This window comes from Nuphar pumila, chromosome 2 (genome assembly GCF_984573655.1).
Source record: "Nuphar pumila chromosome 2, dmNupPumi1.hap1.1, whole genome shotgun sequence".
Taxonomy (NCBI): Eukaryota; Viridiplantae; Streptophyta; class Magnoliopsida; order Nymphaeales; family Nymphaeaceae; genus Nuphar; species Nuphar pumila.
The window spans coordinates 54597461-54619071 of NC_143250.1; the positions used below are offsets into that span (position 1 = coordinate 54597461).

A 21611-nucleotide genomic window follows, 5' to 3' on the forward strand; every position below is an offset into this window, starting at 1 on the left:
ATGGCGCAACAAGGTAGGGGCACTAATGTCATGGAGAATGAACAAATAAGAGAATCAGTGCAACCTCTTCGAGGAATGACCTTACTGAGAAGAGGTAGGGGACATATGAATAGGAACACATACTTACGTGCTCTTAGCAACATGGCAGTGCCAGCACCAGTTAGGGTTCCTTCAGACTTGAGGAAGAAGAAGAACCTACTTACACCTCTCGTACCCCGACACCTTAGTGTTTGTTTTTGTTTAGATCATGTAATAAAGGCCTATGGTTGCCTAGTGATAGTAGTAAGTAACGGGTTGTATTACGGAAGAACCCGTGAAAAGTTGTAAAAACGTGGTTTTTATTAATAAATAGTAAGTTCTTATGTCAAATGTGCAAACCTGTGTGGAAGCAAACGTAAATTTTAGTAATCACTTTATTCATATTGCAGTATGAGGACTCGTCAGGGAACATCGTACCAGTCAAGAGGTTCTCAAGTAAGCAAGAGACAAGCAGGCCCTTCTCAAGCAAGGCATGTGAGTGAGGGCTCTGCAAGGAGAAGTGTTCCAAGCCCCATTGGTCCTGTGTCTCCACACGCATCTGATAGTCTACCTCCAAGGAGCATGGGAGCAGAAGGTGGAGGTGCTTCACCAGTTTCACCTCGGCACGAACGTACTACAGTTGGTAGTGGTGTGCCTCCTGGCTATACCACAGAAAGAATTTTGTATGAGCTATTACAAAATTCACTGCATCAAAGTCAAAACCAAGTAGCGTCAGGAAGCAATTCTTGGGCCGAGAAGTTCAAGATTATGAGAGTGCCCACATTCGACGGAACTCCTGGAGGAGTAGCAGCAGAGAAATGGATGATGCAAGCGGAGAAAGCACTGGATGCGATACAGTGCCCAGAGGACCAGAAAGCATGGGTCGCGGCATCAAACTTAATTGGGGATGCTGAGTACTGGTGGCGATCCATCAGAGATGTCCTGGGAAGTGGAGAGTTTGTTTCCTGGATTACCTTTAGGAACAAGTTCTACAGACAATTCTTTCCCAGGATCGAGAGGATGGAGAAAGAAGAAGAATTTAGAAAGCTCAAACAGGGAAGTATGAGTGTAGCAGCCTACACCGCAAAGTTCAATTCATTATCCAGATTTGCGAAGGCTTTAGTATCTACTGAGAAGCAAAAATTCAAGCTATATGAGCGCGGATTAAAACCTGAAGTTCTGAGGATGGTGGGACCTCTGCAAATTCGGAGGTTCGACAGGTTGGTGGAGATGGCATCTCGGTACGAGTTTTGGGATGCTCGAACAACAAAATCGGAGATACAAGAGAAACCAAAGCAAGTACAACAAGGACAAACTAGTTCATCGTCCCGAAGGTTTTTCAAGAAGAGGCAAGGCAACGACAGATCTTCGAAGCTACAGGAGGGAAGCAGTGTAGAAAACAACAATAAGCAGCAGGGGAAGAAGCCTGAACAACCAGAAGCTAAGAAACCTCGATACCGAGGAGCGCCTTCCAAGGGCAACAACTGTAGGGCTTGCGGCTTCAAGCATGAAGGTCGTTGTGATGAAAAGAATATTAAATGCTACAATTGCGGTCAAATGGGACACATTGCAAGGAAATGTCCCCAGCCCGTACAGGGAGAAGGAGCAAAACCCAGGGAGAAACCAGTTGCTCCAGGATGAGTTTATGCAGCAACTCTGCAAGAAGCTTTGACTAGCCCTGACGTAGTGGAAGGTACACTCCAAATTTCTGGTGTTAGTGCACATGTTCTAATTGATTCAGGTGCTACACATAGTTTCATCACCCCTAGTTTTGCTGCACTATTACCTGTTTCACCAGTACCTCTAAAAATAAAGTATCAAGTAGAGACACCAGTAGGAAAGTCGGAGTATATAGATGAAGTCATCCAAGGATGCATGGTACAAGTCGAAGAACGTCTATTGTCGGTAGACCTTCTAATACTGGACTTTAAGGGAGTGGACGTTATCTTGGGCATGGATTGGTTATCTAACAACCATCATGCAACAATTAATTGTCGAGGAAAATGTGTCAGTTTTCAACACCCTGGAACTTCAACTATCACCTTTCAAGGCGTTAGAAAACTTGCAAAACCGACAATCATATCATGTCTTCAAGCCAACCGGTATTTACAGAAGGGCTGGATTGGATACTTGGCTTATATGAAGACTGAGGATGACGATAAACTTTCAGTCACAGAAGTAGAGATTGTACGAGAATTCATGGATTTTTTTCCGGAAGAACTTCCAGGACTTCCACCGGATAGGGAAGTCGAATTCCAGATAGATCTAGCTCCAGGTACAACGCCCATTTCTATTCCTCCATATAGGATGGGACCTGCTGAACTCAAAGAACTCAAGGATCAACTACAGGAGTTGTTGGATATCGGATTTATCCGACCATCGGTATCACCTTGGGGCGCACTGATCTTGTTCGTGAAAAAGAAAGATGGGTCATTGCGTATGTGTATCGACTACAGGAAATTAAATGCGGTGACAATAAAGAACAAGTATCCTCTGCCAAGGATAGATGATCTATTTGATCAACTTCAAGGTGCAGCCTGTTTTTCTAAGTTGGATCTACATTCTGGATATCATCAGCTAAAGATTCGGGAAGAAGATGTTGCCAAGACAGCGTTTCGTTCAAGATATGGTCATTATAAATTCCTAGTCATGCCTTTTGGACTGACGAATGCACCAGCTGCATTCATGGATTTAATGAACCGAGTATTCAAACCATTCTTGGATAAGTTCGTGGTGGTGTTCGTGGATGACATCCTCATATATTCGGCCAGTAAGGAACAACACACAGAACATTTGAGAATCGTTTTGCAAATACTTAGAGATCATAAGCTATATGCTAAGTTCTCTAAGTGTGCGTTCTGGCTTGATCAAGTGTCATTTTTGGGACATATTATCAGTAAAGAGGGAGTGATGGTGGACCTAGCAAAAGTTGAAGTGGTAACCAACTGGCCTACACCCAAGAATGCCACAGAAATTCAAAGTTTTCTTGGGTTAGCTGGTTACTACAGACGCTTTGTAGAAGGATTTTCTATATTGGCAGCTCCCATGACTAAGCTGACAAAGAAAGAAATGAAGTTCTAGTGGAATGAGAAGTGCGAGAAAAGCTTTCAAGAAATCAAGAAGCGATTGACCACTGCACCAGTGTTAGTTTTGCCTTCTGGCACTAGAGGTTTTACCGTTTATAGTGATGCATCATATAAAGGATTGGGTTGCGTTCTGATGCAACATGGCAGGGTTATCGCATATGCCTCAAGGCAACTAAAGGTGCATGAGATAAATTATCCAACTCATGACCTAGAATTAGCTGCAGTAGTATTTGCACTCAAAATATGGCGACATTACTTATATGGAGAACAATTTGAGGTATTCACTGATCATCAAAGTTTAAAATATTTGTTCTCCCAAAAGGAACTGAATATGAGGCAACGACGATGGCTAGAATTATTAAAAGATTATGATTTTAAGCTGAAGTATCACCCAGGGAAAGCTACTGTAGTAGCTGACGCACTCAGTCGAAAAACAGAATCAGTCACAAGATTATCCATATCAAGTCTGCTGGTGAGCATTGTAGAACAAAAAGCAGAAGTACAATGTCTTCCGGGTCGACTGATGTTTGTCCAGACAATCTTAGGGTCAGAAATTTGGGACAAAATCAAAGAAAAGCAACTCCTAGATCAAGAGTTAGAAAGAATCAGGTCAACAACAAACGATGGTGAAGATCCAAATTTCAAAGTAGACGACCAAGGTATGCTAAGATTTCGGGATCGGATATGTATTCCTAAGGATGAGGAACTTAGGAAACAATTGCTTGCAGAGGCACATCATTCAAAATATTTCATTCACCCTGGAAGTACAAAGATGTACAGGGATTTGAAGAATAATTTCTGGTGGAATGGAATGAAGAGAGATATTGCTGAGTATGTTAGTAAGTGTCTAATATGTCAGCAAGTAAAGATTGAACATCAGAGGTCAGGTGGCCTATTGCAACCACTATCTATTCCTGTATGGAAGTGGGCAGACATAACGATGGATTTTGTTGTAGGATTTCCTAAGACCAGAAAGGGAATGAATGCGATTTGGGTAATTGTTGATAGACTGACCAAGTCTGCACATTTTCTCGCGTGCAAGACAACGTGTTCCTTTGAACAATTAGCTCATCTTTTCATTAAAGAGATAGTGAGATTGCACGGAGTGCCAGACTCCATTGTTTCTGATAGAGATTCGAAATTTACCTCCAAGTTTTGGCAAAGCTTTCAAGAAGCAATGGGAACTCAGTTGAAAATGAGCACAGCTTTCCACCCGCCGACGGATGGGCAGTCAGAAAGAACCATCCAAACGCTGGAGGATATGTTGAGAGCCTGTACACTAGAGTATCGCAACTCATGGCACGATATTCTGCCGCTAATTGAATTTGCCTATAATAACAACTTCCAAGCTAGTATTGGGATGGCTCCCTATGAAGCCTTATATGGGAGACGTTGTAGGACGCCGCTATGCTGGGACCAAGTTGGTGAAAGAAAAACCTTAGGACCGGAATTGGTTCAGCAAATGGAGGAGCAAATCAGATTCATTCGTGAAAGACTCCATGCAGCCCAAAGTCGTCAGAAAAGTTATGCAGATAAAAGGCGACAAGAATTGGAGTTCGAGATAGGTGATCATGTCTTTTTGAGGATATCACCATTTAAAGGGGTAATGAGGTTCGAGAAGAAAGACAAATTAAGTCCTAGATTTATCGGGCCGTTTGAAATTTTGAAAAGGATAGGATTTACAGCCTATCAGTTGGCACTACCTCCATCGCTTTCCAGAATACATAGCGTATTTCATGTATCTATGTTAAGAAAGTACGTGCCAGATCCTTCACATATATTGGATACAGTGGAGTCGGTGTTAGACATCCAAGAAGATTTAAGCATTCGGGAAGAACCAATTGAGGTAATTGAATTTAAGAAGCACAAGCTCAGAAACAAGGTTGTCCCAATGGTCCTAGTGAGATGGAAGCATCATAGTAAAGATGAAGCTACATGGGAGAATGAGGCATATATGCATGCACAATTTCCCCAATTATTTTCGAGAAAGATTCGGGACGAATCTTTTTGTAAGGAGGGTGGAATTATAACGCTCCCCCCATCGTGGGGGGGTTACGGAAGGAGAAGGGGCGACGCCCCTTCCTCTCCCACGAATCAGATCGTGGGAGAGGAAGCAGGCTGCCCCCATTTAATTCAGAAGGTGGGAGGGGGTAACCGAGCAACCCCCATGGCTATAAAAGCCATGGGGGGGGGGGGGGCTCCTCTCATTTCCCCATTCGATCACCAGAGGAGCAGAGAGGGGGCGTGTAGGGTGAATCAGGAAGAGGTGTTGCAGCCATCGTCGGTCGCCGTCAGGTGAGTCTCCCTCTCTCGTGGTTTGTCTGATTGCAGGGGGGGTCACCAGCAACCTCTCAGTTGCCGGTGAGTTGCAGCAAAATAGGGACAGGGAGAACCCTGTCCCTGCCTTGCGATAGAAGAGAATGACAGAGGGGATTCCCCTTTGTTGTTGCTCTTGTTCGTTGTCTAAACACGGGGGTCGCCGGCAACCTCACAGTTGCCGGCGAGTTGCAGCAAAACAGGGATAGGGAGAACCCTGTCCCTGCATTTCAATAGAAGAATGAGAGTAATCGAAGGATTTTCTTTGTGCTGCTGTCACCACTGAGGACGAAAATGGGGAAGGGAGGACCGCCTGCTGCAAGGAGGCAGGAGGTCTGGTTGCTGCCCTCATCATCGCAGGCATCGAACCATCGGCAGAGGTTGCAACAGTTCGACAACAATGATGTTGTCGGAACTGTTGCAGAAAAAAAATGATGAAGTGGATAGGTGCGTTGTGACAGCAGACCGTATTAATATATAACGGACCGAGTCGGGTCCGAAGTAGTTAGCAGACCGAGTCGGGTTTGTAATGGTGGACCGTTTCGGCCCAGACCGAAGGTGGACCCAATATGGGTCAGACCGACTAAGTCTAGACCGAGACAAACCGGATGCGGGTGCGATTGATTTATCGAGTGCGATGGAAAAATCGAAGTAGAAAAGACTCGATTTTTCCATTACAAATTGAATTCGGGTTTGGATCTTAGTTTGAACCCAAAACTCAAGTTGGATTCAATTAGACGACCTGATTTAGATCCAGACAAACCCTTTTCAAGCAGGTTTGGATCAAGAATACTGAATCCATGATACAAATCATAGTTGAGTTGAGGACCTGAGTGGTCAAATGTTATTATGAGTGTGGATCTTAAAGTAACATGGAGTAAAGATGGCATAGAGGTCATTGAAAGAGCAAAAAAAAAAGACCATTTTGCCCTTGATATGCCTACAAAATATACAAGGCATAGCTAAGTGCTCGAAGTCAGATCTATGTGATTCTTGAATCCATGGATTCTACGGCTTGGGTAGAATCTATTAGTAGGGGATTTGTGAATAAAATGGAGTCAGAGTTTGACAACTTAGTTTAAGGGTGTTTTGGTAATTTTGATGATACGAGGTATTCGTTGTTTTCAGATCAAGGGTTGCAATTGGAATTTAAAGCGTTCCAGGTAAGTAAACATTTGCAAATTCCTCCTTAGTTGATTAAAACACATGCTAATTAGTTTAGGCATCTTTATATATGATTTCATGTGCTTCAAGTATGCTAGTTTTGTTTATTGTAAAGCGACGCTGTTTTGCATGCCTAGGAATCTATAAAGTGCAAGTATGATGCTTAAACCTGATCATGTATATTTTCTGAGTTATGAAATAAAAGTGGCATGACATGATTGCATGTATGAGATTGATATGTTATGTGAAAAATTGAGGGTAGAGTTCCAAAGTCTCAAGGTAGGTATTACCTTGGGAAATGTCACGCTTATGCCTTGGGAGGGGCATTGTAAGGGTCGTGAATTAATCTGTGGTGGGTCGTCATCCTTAGTAGTTCAAACATGTAAACATGTGTTAAAAGTAATTAGTGGATATACATTGAGGATTGTATAACCCACTAAATTCAAGATGTGAATGTTGAGTAAAAGTTGTCACTAGGATGACCACCCAGTGTATGATGGGAACTCGACTAGGAGGCATGGTCTAGGGTAATGTTGAGGTGTGTACCTCGTGAGTAACCTGGGAATATCTCAGACGTTTCTAGGTGACCCTTAGGGGTTAAAACATTGCCACTAGACACATGTAGGATGTAGCATGAACCACAAAACCTTGGGGGCAGGTATAGCTCCTTGAGACACCTTGGGGGGCAGGTATAGCCACCCTGGCTCTTCGGCTAGCTACCGTTTGAGTCCCTTTGCTTCCGGCTTGCAACCGGCGAGCTGCTGCAGCACCTGTGTCCGTAGTCTGGGCCGGTTTGGACTACGTTGTTTGTGAGTGGTTCATAAGTCTGGCCAATATTGTAGACTCTAAGTTGTCTACATGGGTTGCTACGCCCGAGGAGGCTATGTCCGGAATAGCCGATTAGAGTAGAAGAGTTGTTTGAAATGATAATAAAGATGCGGTAAAGGGGGTAAAACCCATAACTAACATGTGTGCATAAGTAGCAAACTAAACTAAGACTAGGATCTTAGAGCTCACTACAGTTGCAACGGTCGTGTTTATTTGTAAATGGAATCTTACTGGGTTGTAGACTCACCCCCTTCTTTTGGTTGCAACTGTAGGTTCAGAGACTGTTGCCACCACTCACAGGACTTAGTACGACTCAGCCACATCAGAAGTATGATTTTCCTTTACTTTTTACTCTGCTTTTGTCTTTGGATGATTATGATATTGTAAATGGATGTATGGACCTTCAAGTATTGGAAAAAAAAAATTGGCATGATTTTGAGCTATTTTTGAGATTATTGAGTAATTTCCCTCTGGGAACTAACGTCCACGAACTTGGGCTTGAGAGGCCCCGGATCGGGTCGTTACAGAAACCCTCGATCAGGAAGAGCTCGAAGTGATCAAGGCCGCGTTCGCTCTCCTCGAAGATGCTTCTTCTAGGAAGAGGAAGACGATTCCTAGTAACGAAGACCGATATGATCTCCGGAGGTTGCCTGATTGGAGCTCGATTTTGTCTTTGAGAAGTAGGCAGATCGTGCCGGATTCTGGCATCTGCTTGCCCAAGGCTTCCTCTAGGGGATCGGAAGAAGGTTCACGAGATCAACGACTGCAGATTCCATCCCTAGGAACGGGATTTGGAACCTGAATCCTTCTTCCTGCCAAGGTAATTCTTCTTTTTCCTTTACGGTCGATTTCTGGGTTGTTTTTCACAGGATGCATCGAGTCCTTAACGATTCAGTGCAGGGGTCGGGCGGGGGGGGGGCAACAACCGATGAGATTGCGGAGATTTTCTGAAATAGATTGAGTTATTAACAATCTGTATTGTCTGAACTTGGTTTCCTTTTCTTTCCCTTTTCCCCCCACCTTTATTTAAAGATTCGTTTCCCTTAAACCACTTTAGATCCCCAGTTTAGGTTGGGAGCATCTCAATTGTGTTGTTTTTGCATTATTCTCATATTAGTACTTGATGGTTTTCTTCTTCTGAATGGAGGTGGAGCTCTTTATATGTTATTTTGTGTTGCGTGGGGGATGGGATGAATTAGGATCGTAGTGGGATTAGGAGGGAGAGAAACGTAGATTAGGCATTGGAGATGTTATTGGTCTGGATATTCATATTGGGTTCTAATATATTGGCTGAGTTTATAGAATTACTAAATTCCCATAGAGTTGATGATACGTCTCGGTTTTGCAGTTCCTCCAAAAATGAAGTATCCGACAATGATTTTTTCTGGGCGAATTGTATATAGCAGAATTACTTCTGATGCCGAGAGTGCTGCAAAAGAACTATTGGATATTGTTAATGCTAAAAGGCAGGATGTGGCTAAAATCTCCATGGGGTTTGATATTGAGTGGAGGCCAACATTCAGGAGAGGTATGTGCTGTTTACAACGATATCTGGCTCTGCATCACTTGAGATGCACTGCTTAATTTGTCAATAAAACATTTCATGGACGGAATTCATGCAACCAGTTTGCTTCAACTAATTGGTTTCTTCTCATTCATGCACTTGTCAAGACGACCCTTAGTGGATGACCATCTTTGAGTCTATTTGTAATAGATCTGCAATTTTGCCTTTTTCTTGCAATTTATGTTGTATGGGAACTGTGATTTTTTACTTCTAGCGAATACTTAAGTTCTGTGCTTACCATCACCATAAGGACCTATGAGTCGTGACTGCTGTTAGAGGTATCATATCAAATAAATATCAGCCTATTTCTAGTGCTGATTTGGTTTCTCCCAGTCAAATAGGGTTTGATAAATTATGGCATTTATGGATAAGAGTTACCAACAAATTGTTGCAGAAATTTGAACAGTCTATTGTGATGTATAATGCGGAATTGTTGAGTAGTACTTGGTATCTACAGGGGCTGCACCGAGAAGGGCTTCTGTCATGCAAATATGTGTGGATCCCGCCCACTGTTTTGTTATTCATGTAATTCATTCTGGAATTCCGCTTATTCTGCAGTCTCTATTAGAGGATGAAACAATAGCTAAGGTGAACCACAACTTGCATTTCAGTTGTCTTAAGTTCTTTTTTATTCATTCTTAGAGATGCGCCCTTTGATTTTCTGTTTTCCCAATTTGTAGGTTGAAGTTGGCATAGCCAATGATGCATCAAAGATTCTGAAGGACTATAGTGTCCATGTTAAAGGTTTAGAAGATCTATCTGGTCTTGCAAACTCCAAGTTTGCTGGAGCTCCCAAGAAATGGAGTCTTGCTTCTCTAGTTGAAATGCTTATATGCAAACAGGTTGCCTGTAATGTTTTAATTGCATTCATCCTTCTCTCTAACTGAAAATTTAAACATGCAAACAAGTGAATTATCATTACTTTAATCATCTTCATTCCTTTCATGTATGTTATTGTGGATTTTCAACATTTGAAAAAGGTTTGTTGTGATAGACATCCGTAAACATCATTGAAGCTGTAAAATTACACACAATATTGAGTTTCTTAAGGTTAAGCTTGAGTGGTTAACTAAATATTGATGCAAAACAGAAAATTGTAGTACTATTGGCCAAATTTCCTAATGTCTGAACAGTTCTTTCTTCCTATCTGGCTTCTTTACAACACAAAAAACACGTGTCTGTTGGTCTGTTTGTGTGTGTTCGCATATCCATCTACATTCATATGTGTGTGTACACATGTGCATCTGTTTCTACTTCGAGAACCTTTTCCTAAAATATAATATATGTTTTCAACTTAAACCCCACCCAAAAGGATTTATGTCACTCAAATGCTACATGCAAGTAGAGGTGAAGGAAGGTGGAAGGCTTGTCTCTGCTAAGAATAATTGATACCCTGGTTGATATCAGGTGATTAGGATGCAAAACAATCTGGAATATTTAATATGAAGTTGATGATTTCCTACTAATGCTTTTGGCATCAGGCACCTAATTAAAAATATGAGTTGACCACAATACATTTATGTTGTGAATGCTAAAAAATATAAGCTGAAATGTAACAAGATGTTGGAATCATCTAGTTTCTTGGAGGCATGACTGGAAAACAGGAGCGATACTATAATATATACTCTAGCAAAGTACACAAGAAAAAATGCATATTTAGAAAGAAAAAAGAAAGTTTGATGTACATGGGCATTTGGTGAATTAACAAATTGACAACATAGGTAAGGAAACACTTTTAACCTGGTAGAGAAAATGAGAACCACTAGATTCAGTTATCTTGCATCAACACATAACTGTTACACCACTTTTATGTGCGTTTATTTATTTTTTTTGAAGGAAAACGTTGCATTTATTCCTAGAGTTCAAAAAAATGTGATTGGCTGTTGGAATTTAAGGAAGGTGATCCTGTAGTATGCATCTTGATGCACTGGATAAAATAGGCATCAAGAGCCTAATTTGATAACTTATCCAAGGAAATACAGTCCTGTGGTTTTCAATATAGGCAAACATTAGTTTCTCCTTCCCTCCTAGGAGGAGACAAAGATGGAGATCATAATTATCCTTCTATGCAAATGTGAAATTTTGAGTCACAGGTTGCTCCCAAGCACAGGACTTCCCCCAACCTTTTTTTTGTTCTAATCTAGAAGAGGTCAAATATTGTGTTAGTCAACTCTGAAGTACAGGTAAAAGAAATTGAATTTGGTGTTTATCAGTGGTTTCAATTGGAAAACTTTGGAGAGTTAGAGGTGTTGAGGTAGAACCGAAACATATAATACATGTTGAGGTACAACAGAACAAAAATTAGTTGCATTGATGCTTTTGGTGGGATGAATACAATTATTGGCTGGCTTTAACTTCAACATCCATCAATTCAAGTATGTGAATGCTACAAGAATAAAAAAGGAAAAAGTTTAAGAAATATCAATGCACTATATTTTCTTCACAAGATTTCATATGAGCCAAAACTGGATGCAGTGAAGGGGATACTAAGATACTTCGGAGGCATTGACAGGATGATCTATCATAGACATTTGCCATCATTGATAAAGTTGTAGGCTAGAAGCCACAGAGCTTGAATGAATTATTACATGACTTAAATGCAAGCTGAGTGGAAGGCATCTTCACTTGGAGCATCTATATATCATCAGAACATCACTTCTAAAATGCAATTGCTTCTAGCTTTTGCTTCACATGAATATGAAAGTTCACTTCTTGCATTTGCATCCTAATCGCTTCTTGTTTTCTCTTCCTTCTTTTGCAACCCTCTCTACAAAACAATGTGTATAATGTTATCAGAAGTTATAAAGATTTACATTTTTTAGTTAGGTTGGGTAGTCTCAAGAATATTGTTGCATTTGATCATCAAGGGGTGCAATATATTTGAAAATGCATCATGGAAAAGTAAACATATTTAGAGCCTCTGTTGTCTCACGGGAGAAATTGCGAACTAGATGGTTTTTTCCTACATTTCTTAACTGGTACATGTACCTTTGCAACAGTGATTATCCCTTCCAGATGATGATGCTCTGTTGTAATTTTCTAGGCATCAATACAAGATCATAAGTTTCTTGACAACGGCATCAGAGAGATCTGTTAAGAAGCCGATGCAATCTACAGTGGTTTCTTGAATCATTTGAATGATGCCATTGTAAAGTTCTTGCAATTACATGTAATTCCTGTTTGAATTTGGGAACTTTTCTTGGATATAGGATATTTCAGACATGTTTTGATTGGCACATTTATTTCTCAGAAGCATATGGATGGCGATTGATGTTTTATCTTTTTACATATATTATATTCTGTTTCTTTGACATTAGATTTTAGAACCTCTTAGTGAGTATTTTTTTATCAGAATTCTGTTTCTGTGGCAAAGAAAACATGTTTATTATGCATGTTTTTGCAGTTAGAGAAGTCCAATAAAATCAGATTAGGAAATTGGGAGGCTGATATTTTATCAAAGGAGCAACTCCAGTATGCTGCTACCGATGCTTACGCTTCTTGGTATCTTCCATCAGGTGAGAATCTAGAACATCAGCTTGTCTAGATCCTTTTGTAAAATTCCAGTCTGGATTTGGTTTTTATGATCTTTTCCATTTTAGCCAAGTAGGTGTTGCATGGCCTTCCAGATACACCTGAAACTTCTAGTGCCGAGGATAGAGCACGTGGTAAATTCATGAGGATTGACTTTATAAATATGTAATCTTCAAATTGTGCTAATCTTTAATGTAAAATTTCAGCTTGTTCCACTTTCCATGAATGTAATTTATTGGTCATGTATATTCAGTGGAAAATGTGGACATGTTGTCAGTGTACTTCTTTTCTTAATGAAAGCCAAATTTACAGGCTGTGTACTACTAAAAGCATTGCCACTTGAAAGTTCCTTGAATATGTAGGAAATCATTTTTGCTGCTGGTTTTAAATTTTATTTTTTCCCCATTTTTCCAAGTAACACAAGTTTATGCATGTGCATCTGCCACATATAAGTGCCCGTTTTAATGGTTTTATATAATTATATCTTTTTGTTCTATGCATCCTGTTCTTCTGTCAGTTGACTGCATGCTTGAAAATGGGATGTGATATATGCATGTACTTCTTTCATCTATAAAAGGCCCTCTCTGGTGGGGACTTGGGAGTCATGTTCTCATTAAAATGCCATATTTGTTGTTTGCATTCAACCAAAGTAATAAACGGGTGCGAGAAGTGTCGCAGTAGAAGCAAGTAGAAAGTAACATAAAGAAAAGATGGTAGATAAAACCTTTGTTTTTTTAATGCATATTTATGTATTTTGCCCAACAGTATCCGTCATTCTGCCATACATAGGTTTTTATAACCAAAAATACTTAAGAAAAAGATTTTTTCTAACAAGAAATCTGCACTTCCAATATCATAAAAAATCTATTTCATATGGGAAAAAGTATCTTCTCATAATGTTTAGGAAGCATGAATGAGTGGGTTTTCACTTCCAAAGCAATATCCAAGTTTGTATAAGTTTCCAGTATCTATGGTTTGGACCGTTGAAAGGTCCTCCAGCTTATGCTGTGCTAGTACAGCATTGCCCCCTTGAACAATATGCCCTTGTAATGCAATCATGTGAGCTACTAGGATCTATATTTTTTTGAAGTCCTTGTTCTTTACCTTGAGTCCTTGACAGGGCTTGTTCTCAAGCCATGAACTCTGGTTCCTATATCTGTCAATGGTGCATTTAATCTTGTGTTGACCGCATATTTTTGGATACTTTGGATTTTCTTTTGTGTTTTCTTCTACTAACTGTTTAGACTCCTGTCCCAAGGTTGGTCCTATGAGCCAAGTTCCTTAACTGGGGTTGGTGGCCTTTTTGATAGACCTTGAGGTATGAACATTCCCATATTCTGTCAGGCCATCTTCTTGAAGATTTATGATCCTCTCCTGAATGTTTCGTATGTCTTTCTGTTCCTAACTTTTGGATAATAAACTTTAGGAAAATTTTTAAATACCCCTTAAACTTCAGTCTAATTCATGCGCACACCAAAAGTTTGCAAATTCACACTAAAGTTTTTACTTGGGTTAATCAAATTGCCCTAATCATGAACTAATATTGGGTTGTTCTTGGGTTAACACTAACTCATGTTTTGAAGTTACCATTTGCCCTACTCATGAATTAATATTGGGTTGTTCTTGGGTTAACATTAACTCATGTTTTAAAGTTACCATTTTACCCCTACAACTCGTGAGAAAAAATTATTAATTTACCCTTATTTTAGAAGTTTGCAATGTAAAAAACTTAATGCTGGCAATAATGTTTGAACTCATGACTTCTTTAGCATAAAACATGATGTTAGCCACTATACCAAATACTTATTTGTTAACAATTTTTAGAAACAAAAGTATATAACCATGTAAAAATTCCAGCAAGCCAATCAAACAATAATGACCTGAACCACTGATAGCACATTAAGGTCTGTGTTTGCTATGCATGATCATAACTTGGCAAAACCTGAACCCAACAAATTATTATTTTATCAGGTTTGGGTAGATTTTGATGGGTCAAGTACCAGACCGGCCCTAAATCCTATTAACATAACAACGACTGAACCCACTAATAGCACAACCAATTTTATGTTTAGAAACTTTAAACTTTATGCATACCAAACACGGACCTGGTTGTACTATTAGTGGGTTGATTGGTTTGCTGGAATTTACAGTCATATATATATTTTTTAAATAGCCAACATTTGTTTATTTGGTATAGTGGTTAGCTTTTCTTTTATGTTAAAGAGGTCATGAGTTCAAGTATCATTTTAAACGGTAAGTCTTACAGCCAAACTTTTAAAACAAGGATAAATTAATAATTTTATCTCACACAGGGGTAAAATGGTAATTTCAAAACATGAGCTAGTGTTAACCCAAGAACAACCCAATGTTAATTCATGATTGGGGCAATTTGATTAACCCAAGTAAAAACTTTGGTGCGAATTTGTGAACTTTCAAACTTTTGGTGTGCGCATGAATTAGACTGAAAAGTTTGGGGGGTATTTAAATTTTTTCCTAAACTTTACCAAGTTGTATCTTGGATTGACCTAAATCACTTTGGACAAAACTCCCCATATCTAGGATAAAATGGACTGTATTTTTTGTTTAGAACACTAGAATCATGGCTGAGGTAATGTAGATCCATTTTGCAAGCCATATTTTCCTGTGTGAAGATGAATGAGCTGCTCCTTGTCTCCAAGTGATTGCAATAATGTGGCTTCATCAAAATTGAGATGTATTGTATTCCATAGGCAGGTCAAATATTACTGGTTGTATATAATACTTTTTTTTTTAAGTTTTTAATAGTTAATTCAATGTTGTCAGAATTGTACGAGCTGAATCAACCTATTTTTAACCAGCAGATGACATGTGTCAGGAAATATTTTAAACAATTTTTCAAAATTATTTTAAAAAAAGAATGATTCAGCTCGTTTCGTATCGATTTTTTGCTGATGAATCTGCCGGTTCACAATGATACTGACAACACTGGGTTAAGAAAAAGATCCAGTGGTAATTAATCCACCAATCTGTTTTATAAGAGTGGTATCACAAGTTAATGACTGTGTGTCCACTATGATAAATAATGACATCTTTTATCCAGAGCTTTTACTAAAAAGAGGAAAAAACTTCAATCTCTCAAGCCTGCAATTGAGACGTGATCACTGTTGGCTGGATGTGTGTCACTATGTTTCTTCCCAACAACAACAACTACGCCTTCATCCCAAAACAATTGGTGTGTCGGCGATATGAACCAAAAAAAGAAAATCATTCTGGGTCTTCCACATGAATCCTTCTCCAATCATTTCTATCCAATGCCATGTCCTCGGTGAGGTTCAAAGCATTCATATCCTTTCCTAACATCTCCATCCAAGTCTTCTTAGGCCTACCCCGACTTCTTTTAACTAATATATTTTCTTATTTCTCCATCCTTCTAATTGGAGCATCATTAGGCCTTCACCGAATATGTCCAAACCACCGTAAACGATTCTCTCTCATCTTATTTTTAATGGATGCAACGCCTACCTTCTTACGTATCTCCTCGTTTCGAATATTATCTTTTATTGTATTTCCACACATCCATCTAAGCATACGCATCTCAGCTACACTCATTTTTTGAATATGATGTCTCTTGGCAGCCCAACATTCTGTACCATATAGTAAAGCGGGCTTAATAGTCGTCCTATAAAACTTTCTCTTCAACCGCAATGGCATTCTACGATCGCACAACACTCCAGTTGCACTTTTCCATTTCATCCACCAAACCTTTATCCTATGATTTACATCTCCATCAATTTCTCCATACTTTTGAATGATAGATCTCAAATATTTGAAACAGTCATCCACCGGTATTTTTTGCTCATCAAGCTTCACTACACTCCCATCACTACTTCGTGGCTTATTAAACCGGCATTCCATATATTCTGTTTTACAATTATTCAACTTAAAACCTCTTGCTTCCAATGTCTGTCTCCATAATTCTAACTTAGCATTAATCCCAACTCTAGATTCATCAATCAAAACAATATCATCAGCAAACAACATACACCACAATACATTTTCTTGAATTGATCTCGTAAGCTCATCCATCACTATAGCAAATAGGAAAAGGCTTAATCCAGATCCTTGATGTAACCCAACCATTATAGGAAAATTGGTTGTCATCCCTCCACAAGTGCGGACATTGGTTACTACTCCTTCGTACATATCTTTAATTATACTAATGTACTTGAGAGAAACACTTTTCTTTATCATTGTCCACCAAAGAACATCCCTAGGTACTCTATCGTATGCTTTCTCCAAATCAATAAAAATCATATGCAAATTTGTGTTCCTCTCTCTATATCTCTCAATAAGTTGTCTAAGAAGATGTATAGTGTTCAAGAAGAGAAGAGATGACCCGAACCCTAGGTAGAGAGAGAGAGAGAGAAGAAGAGAGAGGGAGAGAGAGAGAAGGGGAGAGAGACGGCTGTGAGAATAGAACTCGATAACTCAATTAATTAGGGCTTCTCTCTATATTAAATAGAGAGAGGCAAAAAAGGAAATTACATCTAAGTCCTTATGAGGACAGAATTTCAGAAAGCCTCTAATATAAAATAACTTAAACAAAGAACCACTTATTCTCAACACTCCCCCTCAAGCTGGAGCATAGATATCAATCATGCTCAACTTGTCACAACACTTTGAAAAATTTGGCCTAGCAAGAGGCTTTGTAAACATATCTGCAACTTGGTCTTCCGACTTTAGGTATTTGGTAGTGATATGACCAGCTTGAATTATATCTCTTACATAGTGGCAATCAACCTCAATGTGCTTTGTTCTCTCATGAAAGACAGAATTGTTTGCTATATATGTTGCTGCTTTGTTATCGCACATCATAGTCATTGGAGAGGGGACCTTCACCTGGAGGTCATGAAGGACAGTGCAAACCCACATCAATTCAGCAGTTGTTTGGGCCATAGCCCGATATTCTGATTCTGCACTCGACCTGGAAACCACATTTTGTTTCTTACTTCTCCATGAAATCAAGTTGTCTCCCAAAAACACACAGAATCCTGTGGTAGACTTTCTATCTACTACAGATCCAGCATAGTCAGCATCAGAATAGGCTACTATCTCCAGAGTTTCACCTTTCCTGAACAATAACCCCTTTTCAGGAGAGGATTTTAGATATCTGAGAATCATTATGGTTGCATTCCAGTGTACCTCAGTTGGTTTGTCCATAAACTGGCTAACTTTGCTTACTGCTAAAGCAATATCCGGTCTGGTCACAGTTACATATAATAACTTTCCTACTAGGGAGCGATAGCTTTTACTATCAACTGGTTTTGACCCTTTTTCAAACAACTGAACTTTATTGTCCATGGGAATATTTGTTGGTTTAGCTCCCAACATGCCTGTTTCCTTTAATAAGTCAAGAACATATTTCTGTTGAGACAAAACCATCACTTCACGGCTTCTAGCAACTTCTATACCCAGAAAATACCTGAGTGAACCAAGGTCTTTTGTAACAAAGTGTTTTTGAAGATGAGCCTTTGTGGCTTCAATAGCTTTCACATCATCTCCTGTAAGAATGATGTCATCCACATATACCACCATAACAACTATGCCAGAGCTAGTTTTCTTTATAAAAAGTGTATGATCTGCTGCTGATCTATTAAAGCCAAAGTTGGACATCACTTCAAACAACTTTTGAAACCATGCACGGGGACTTTGTTTCAAGCCATAAATCGCCTTTCTCAATCTGCACACCTTCTGACACTCCCCCTCAACCTCGAATCCTGGAGGTTGTTTGTTATCATCGCAAAATTTTACTTTTGCAAATCAAACTGACCTTTGAAAAAGATTTTGAAAATAACTCGCCTCCGTTTTTAAAATGCGGGAAAATTCCGTAGAATGGGACTCGCCTGTCGGTACGAGGTTCAACTGTTCCTGCCACCTTTAATAGGGGTAATTGAACCAAGGATCAATCTTATGCTCTATTCTATTCAACTTGTCTAAATCATATTCTAATTTCTAAATGCACATAGAATCAGGCATGTGCTATGAATTTTCAGAAAATGCACATTTTGAAAACATGATGTTTGCTTTGAATGATTGAAATATTTAGAAAATGTAAATCTTGGAAAATCGTGAATTGGGATTTGAAATGTACTTCTGAGAGAAATAAAATCGATTTTGAGGAATCCTTGACATTTGGTGAAAATCGATTCTGAGAGACTTGGTTTCTCTGAATTCAAACTTGGAAATTGAAATTCTAACTTAGAAAATTTGAATTTGGAACTTGGGAAATACTTGAAATATCATTGGCAAATCCATATTCTTTTGAATAAGACTTAGAAAAATTCTCACTTCAAACTTTGAAATTGACTGCATAACTTTGGAAAATTGAGTTTATGAACTTGAGAAACACTTGAAATATTCTTTGAAATTCAATGCTTTTGGGAAAATCGATTTTGCTATAAGACTTGGGAGATTTTGAGGAAATGAACTTCTTTGAATTGAGATTTGAATTGGAATTGGCAAATGCATGAAATGAATGAATATGGATTTGAGGAATTGAGAAATACTTTTTTGTATTTTTGAGAAATGCAGTGCATTTTTGAAGTTAGCCTAAGAGTGTAGGCTGAATGTGGTTAATGTGAAGATCATAAATCTAAGTATCATTCGTATTCTGACTATGGCCATAAATACAAATTCCACTAAGTTTATAAACTTCATAGAAGCTAGTGCATGTGTCATTCGTGTAGACCATGGTGAATTTGTAAAAATATGCATGAATCATCATCCATCACACATTAAAATTATAAAAATAAACTATATGCAATGCAACCTAAGTTAAGCAGGAAATGTAAATTCTTATTCCAAAGTTTAATTACAAATTACATCACTATTGAAATTTAAATACATGAAAAATAAAGTCTTCAATGTACCTGCAAAACTAGAAAACTTGGTTAATGAAAATATGTTGGCTTTTCTAGATTTATCCAGTAATATCTAGAAATTACTGGATTTTGCTAGATATAAGCATTTTCCTTGATTCCCTTAAATAAAAATGATAAAATATGAAATAAAATGGAATAAATAAGGAAGATAAGATATGAAATTTCGAAATTGGGGTCCAAATGACCAAAATACCCCTAATAACAAGACTATGGCCTTGAAATTAGGGTTTTTTAGAAAGATATTTGGATAAAATGCAAGTTTTGAAATTTGAATGGAATAAGCTAAGCTAAATATGATGTGACATGATTAAAAATATGGAAATTAGGGTTAAGGATTTCGAAATTGAGGTCAAATGACCAAATTGCCCCCGATAGCAAGACTATGGCCTTGAAATCAGGGTTTTCTGAAATAGATTTTGGTAAAAACTTAGGTTTTATGCACTAAATGAAATCAAATGAGCATCAAATTAAACCTAAAGCATCCTAATATGATTATGAACATGATTAAACCCTAAAAATATATGTTTATGCAGGAAAATCCAATAATATCACAAAAAATATTATTTTAACAGTGTTTTTGGATCTTTCAGGTATCCTGTTTTGCAATTTTATTAATTCAGACATCAAATGGATTCCAAAATCCATAAAAATTGGTAACTGCACTTGTTATAACCCTAGTTTTGACTTAGAATTATAAAAATAATTTTTTGACAATAAATTAACCCGAAAATTGCATTAAACCCTAAAAATATGCTATTTTTGACCTAGTTCACTAACCAGTCTCAGTCCAAGACCCGAAACAGGGGTCAAATCTCCATGAAAATTTATGAAATTTTACAGAGACTAACTAAGAAGAAAAACAGAGATTTCCCAATTTACAGATCGGAAAAAGCATCTCCGGTTAGGGAGAAACCCTTCCGGCAATCTGAGCTAAAATATATCACTTTTAACAGGGATTAAAACAGTTGTTTCAGATTGAAAATACAAACATAAATAGTAAACCTAAACAAAAATCTCTGAAATTTTAATAGTAAACAGTAGACAGAAAAATAGCAATACTCACGTTTTACAGATCATGAATCGGATCTGTAGTTTGGGATTTATGACTAACACAAGTCTGATTAGGGTTTTGGTAAACCCTAATGAGTTTTAAATTTAAAAACAGATTCTTTAAAAGGGGAAAAATACTAAACAGTGATCAAAAAATCCGAAAATTTCACAGCAGACAGATCTACTCAATGTGAATCCATAGCACTTTACAGATCTAAAATCGGATATAAGATGAGAGAAATATCATCACAGCAAGTTACCTTCTTGATTTTAACCACGATTTTAAAGCTTTAAAAACCCGGTTTGATGTCTGATTTTTTTGACAGGGTTCCCGAGATCCAAAACCTCTGATTTTTCTACAGTAACTCAATAACTCATGCATGCATCACATATAAAAAAATCAGAAATAAACAATGAGTACTTCAATCCGAAATAACATTATCTTTACTGTTCTAAACCTAGAACACACAGAAATTTAAGAAACTTGGAAAACCATGCATTAACTAATGTAGATCAATAAAATAAACCATAAAACAGTAAATAAAAATTATTTCTATGCTATAGAACGTAAAACAAACATGAATAAACCATGAAAATAAAATAAAAACAGGGAATCAATGGCTGGAATTTGATATCACCTTTAAAACATAGATTTAACCCATTAAAAGAGTAAATCATATATTTTATTGGTTAATAATGTAAAGAATCATATTAAAATCAATTCTAATGGATTAAAATCCCTGTAAATCATATAAAACAGGGTTAGATCACCTTCTTGGATCGTTCTTGCTGATTCTTGATGGTTCTTGAGGTTAAACCATGGTTGGATCTTCATAAGGAGGGGTGTCCAAGCCTAGATCTAGGTTTAAATCATTAAAAACACTAAATAAAATATTAAAAATTGAAGAAATTATTTACCTTGGAGTTGCAGCAATGGAGGAAGGCTGGAGAGGAGAGAGAAGCTCCAAGAATCCAATAGGAGGTGGCTGGAAAAATCATCCCCCATGGGGCCTCTTTATAAAGAAAATTTTTTTAGGTTAAAAAATCAAGTTTTCTAAAAATTTTGGACTCTCTAATGGGGGCGATTTTGGGGTGTAAAGACTATCCTACCCCTAGCCTAAATTATCCTATTTA

At 38.2% G+C, this 21611-nt stretch overlaps 2 protein-coding genes across 2 annotated transcripts; both read left to right on the plus strand.

The window, feature by feature from the left end:
- Positions 1-786: 786 nt before the first annotated feature.
- LOC149845495 (uncharacterized) lies at positions 787-1659 on the plus strand. The gene has a single exon (XM_089988150.1). It carries the CDS (start codon positions 787-789, stop codon positions 1657-1659), a length of 873 nt encoding a protein of 290 aa, XP_089844276.1.
- A 7241-nt stretch (positions 1660-8900) lies between these two features.
- Positions 8901-12676, plus strand: LOC149845496 (3'-5' exonuclease-like). Its single transcript, XM_089988174.1, has 5 exons — positions 8901-8940; positions 9434-9564; positions 9657-9818; positions 12380-12491; positions 12603-12676. Exons 1-5 carry the CDS (start codon positions 8901-8903, stop codon positions 12674-12676), a joined length of 519 nt encoding a protein of 172 aa, XP_089844300.1.
- Positions 12677-21611: the final 8935 nt, after the last annotated feature.

Bases quoted from the DNA above. Each gene is read 5' to 3' on its own strand.
- LOC149845495 (XM_089988150.1), top strand. From the start codon at position 787: ATGAGAGTGCCCACATTCGACGGAACTCCTGGAGGAGTAGCAGCAGAG.
- LOC149845496 (XM_089988174.1), top strand. From the start codon at position 8,901: ATGGGGTTTGATATTGAGTGGAGGCCAACATTCAGGAGAG. The intron at 9,565-9,656 runs GTGAACCACAAC...CCCAATTTGTAG, and splicing joins AGGATGAAACAATAGCTAAG to GTTGAAGTTGGCATAGCCAA. The intron at 12,492-12,602 runs GTGAGAATCTAG...ATGGCCTTCCAG, and splicing joins TTCTTGGTATCTTCCATCAG to ATACACCTGAAACTTCTAGT.